The sequence below is a fragment of the Belonocnema kinseyi genome, chromosome 8 (assembly GCF_010883055.1).
Source record: "Belonocnema kinseyi isolate 2016_QV_RU_SX_M_011 chromosome 8, B_treatae_v1, whole genome shotgun sequence".
NCBI classification, from domain to species: domain Eukaryota; kingdom Metazoa; phylum Arthropoda; class Insecta; order Hymenoptera; family Cynipidae; genus Belonocnema; species Belonocnema kinseyi.
The window spans coordinates 91,726,454-91,728,690 of NC_046664.1; the positions used below are offsets into that span (position 1 = coordinate 91,726,454).

General features: G+C 34.0%; 1 protein-coding gene across 1 annotated transcript; it reads right to left on the reverse strand.

Moving 5' to 3' along the window:
- Window positions 1-682: 682 nt before the first annotated feature.
- LOC117178600 lies at window positions 683-1,603 on the reverse strand. The gene is made up of 5 exons (XM_033370025.1): window positions 1,542-1,603; window positions 1,437-1,444; window positions 1,078-1,336; window positions 891-1,008; window positions 683-830 (listed from the first exon to the last, which is right to left on the reverse strand). Exons 1-5 carry the CDS (start codon window positions 1,601-1,603, stop codon window positions 702-704), a joined length of 576 nt encoding a protein of 191 aa, XP_033225916.1. The 3' UTR covers window positions 683-701.
- Window positions 1,604-2,237: the final 634 nt, after the last annotated feature.

A 2,237-nucleotide genomic window follows, 5' to 3' on the forward strand; every position in this document is an offset into this window, starting at 1 on the left:
CCCCCCCCCCCCCATAAAAGCGTTACGTAATTTATGGACGATCCCTAATGAGCTTGATAACATTGAAAAGGAATATGTAAGGAAACCAGCATTTGAATATAAACAGCTGGATGCAGCTATGGCCTCAGAAATATTTGAAAGCCATACAAATTGCTGGAGATTAAATGCTTTTACGACGGACAGGACAAATCTATTGAGGATTACTTGCCCAGCATTCCTTACTTAGATAAGGACACAGGATTTTTAAAGGAGAATCATAAATATCATGGTCAAGTTCAACTTGGTATTTTACTTTTGAACTTGAGCTCATGTGACTTTGTTGTTTATGCATCTTTTGACAGATCAATACACGTTGTGAACATTTTATTTGATAAGGATTTTGCTGTTAAGGCGGCAAATGATGTCAGTGCCGTTTATCTTGAACGAATGTTACATTTAAAGTGTCTAAAGAATAATAACTTAGGACCTGACGAATTGTAGTACCACAAAGTAGTTCTTAGTGAAAAGTAAGACTTCATAATTTTAATATGCAGGGTTTATATTTATATTGTTAATACTTTTAAATACATTTCAAGTAACAAATCACAGCCTTTTACCTTTAGCCTATGACCTTTACATAATAATAATAAAAAATGTAATTAAATATATAATTAATATAGCGATTTAATACAGCAAATGTTCAGAAGGTTCAGAACTTATCTTCAGTAGTCTAGTAGACTCCAGGGGAAATGGTTTTTAAGCATTTTAAATATTTTTATACGCTGATTAACTCGTTCAATATGTACTCTCGCTGCGGCTATGTTTTTACTGAATACTGTTTCCTCATATGTCTACTGATTATCGTGCATGAATGGTGGTCAAAACATTTTAATGTGATTTTCTGCACATACCGCTTGGATTAAAAACCCTTTGTCCACCATCACGCCGTCCGTACCGCTAATAATTCGATCTAATAATTCAGATTTCGTAAATATCAGTTGATCTGATTCCCTTCCGCCATACGTGGGACTAACGTATGATATTAACCCAGTAAGAGTAACACCTACCAAAATCTTAAAAGTGAAGGTCGATTTGCACTAAGAATAACACCGAATGCGACACCTTAAACATTTTGACCTTTCAATCGGGACCTCAGTGCAATTTAATACCACTCTCGTCGGTTTAAAGTCACTGAAGCATTTTAGCAGGTTATTGTTTATCTCTTCTCGGGACGGCCATCTAGAGACGATTGGTGTCAGAATCGTTGACAAAAGTAAGACTGTAGTCTTAAAAACTCGAGAGCAAGTGTACCTAGTAACTTTTTGATACAGAACAGATAATATAGAATAAGACAAGTCTTACTTAATTTCTAGCGTTGTCATTACAATACTTTCTTTTATCATTAAACTATGCTTTCTGTCGTGTCTATTAGGCCACACTTCTTTTGTGGCATTTACCAATGCATCTAAAAGTTTCAATGAAGGTATTCCTGTTAACGTATTCAACACTTCGTCTGTAGTTATAAAAGAAATAAATGAAAAAGCGAAATCATCTGTACACACTTGAATTTCTTTGTCTTCCACTTGTTTACCCAAAGAATTTTTTCGAGGGATCGAACTGTCATCGGTATTACTGTCAGTTTGTGCTTCTTCCAACCGAAATGTATGTGTAAATCTTGAGGGCAAAATTTCGGTGAAAGTGCAATAACAAAAATGCATTTCGTTCTTCATCAGTAACAAGAGTTTCTTGATCGTCTTCTAGCATGCTCATGCAATCAAACTTTTTGCGAGAAATATTATTAAATTCGCAATGAGAGTCTCCCTTCGATTGGGAGTTCAGATCTTGCATTAAAAGATTGCAAATTTCATTTTTCTGTTCTTCTGATTCTTTTGAAGACAAATTGTCCACTTCAGCTTCTAAAATCTCTTCCTCTACAACTTGTCCCTGATCTACGTCGTTCTTCTTCATATTCATGCAGGTTTTCAGATTATAATACAGGAGGAAAATGAATAAATAATGAAAGAAATGTTCGGAAAAATAAATAAATATTAAAATAAGTAAAGAAAATAAAGAAATATTCAAGTTACACATTCAATATAAAAGCAGGCCATTCAACTCCATACAAAAAATTATCTATTATTCAAAAACAAATTGATTTTTTTCAATATTTCTCCGCAGGATTGATCAACACCCTTATGGAATAATGTCAGTATTTCAGAAAAATTGATTACATGCTTTGTTGCAATTCTCAGCGCAGG

Coding starts and splice junctions, on each gene's coding strand:
- LOC117178600 (XM_033370025.1), bottom strand. CDS start 1,603: ATGACAGTTCGATCCCTCGAAAAAATTCTTTGGGTAAACAAGTGGAAG. Junction 1,009..1,077: donor CGCATTCGGTGTTATTCTTA/GTGCAAATCGAC, acceptor ATCATACGTTAG/TCCCACGTATGGCGGAAGGG. Junction 831..890: donor AAGGGTTTTTAATCCAAGCG/GTATGTGCAGAA, acceptor GATAATCAGTAG/ACATATGAGGAAACAGTATT.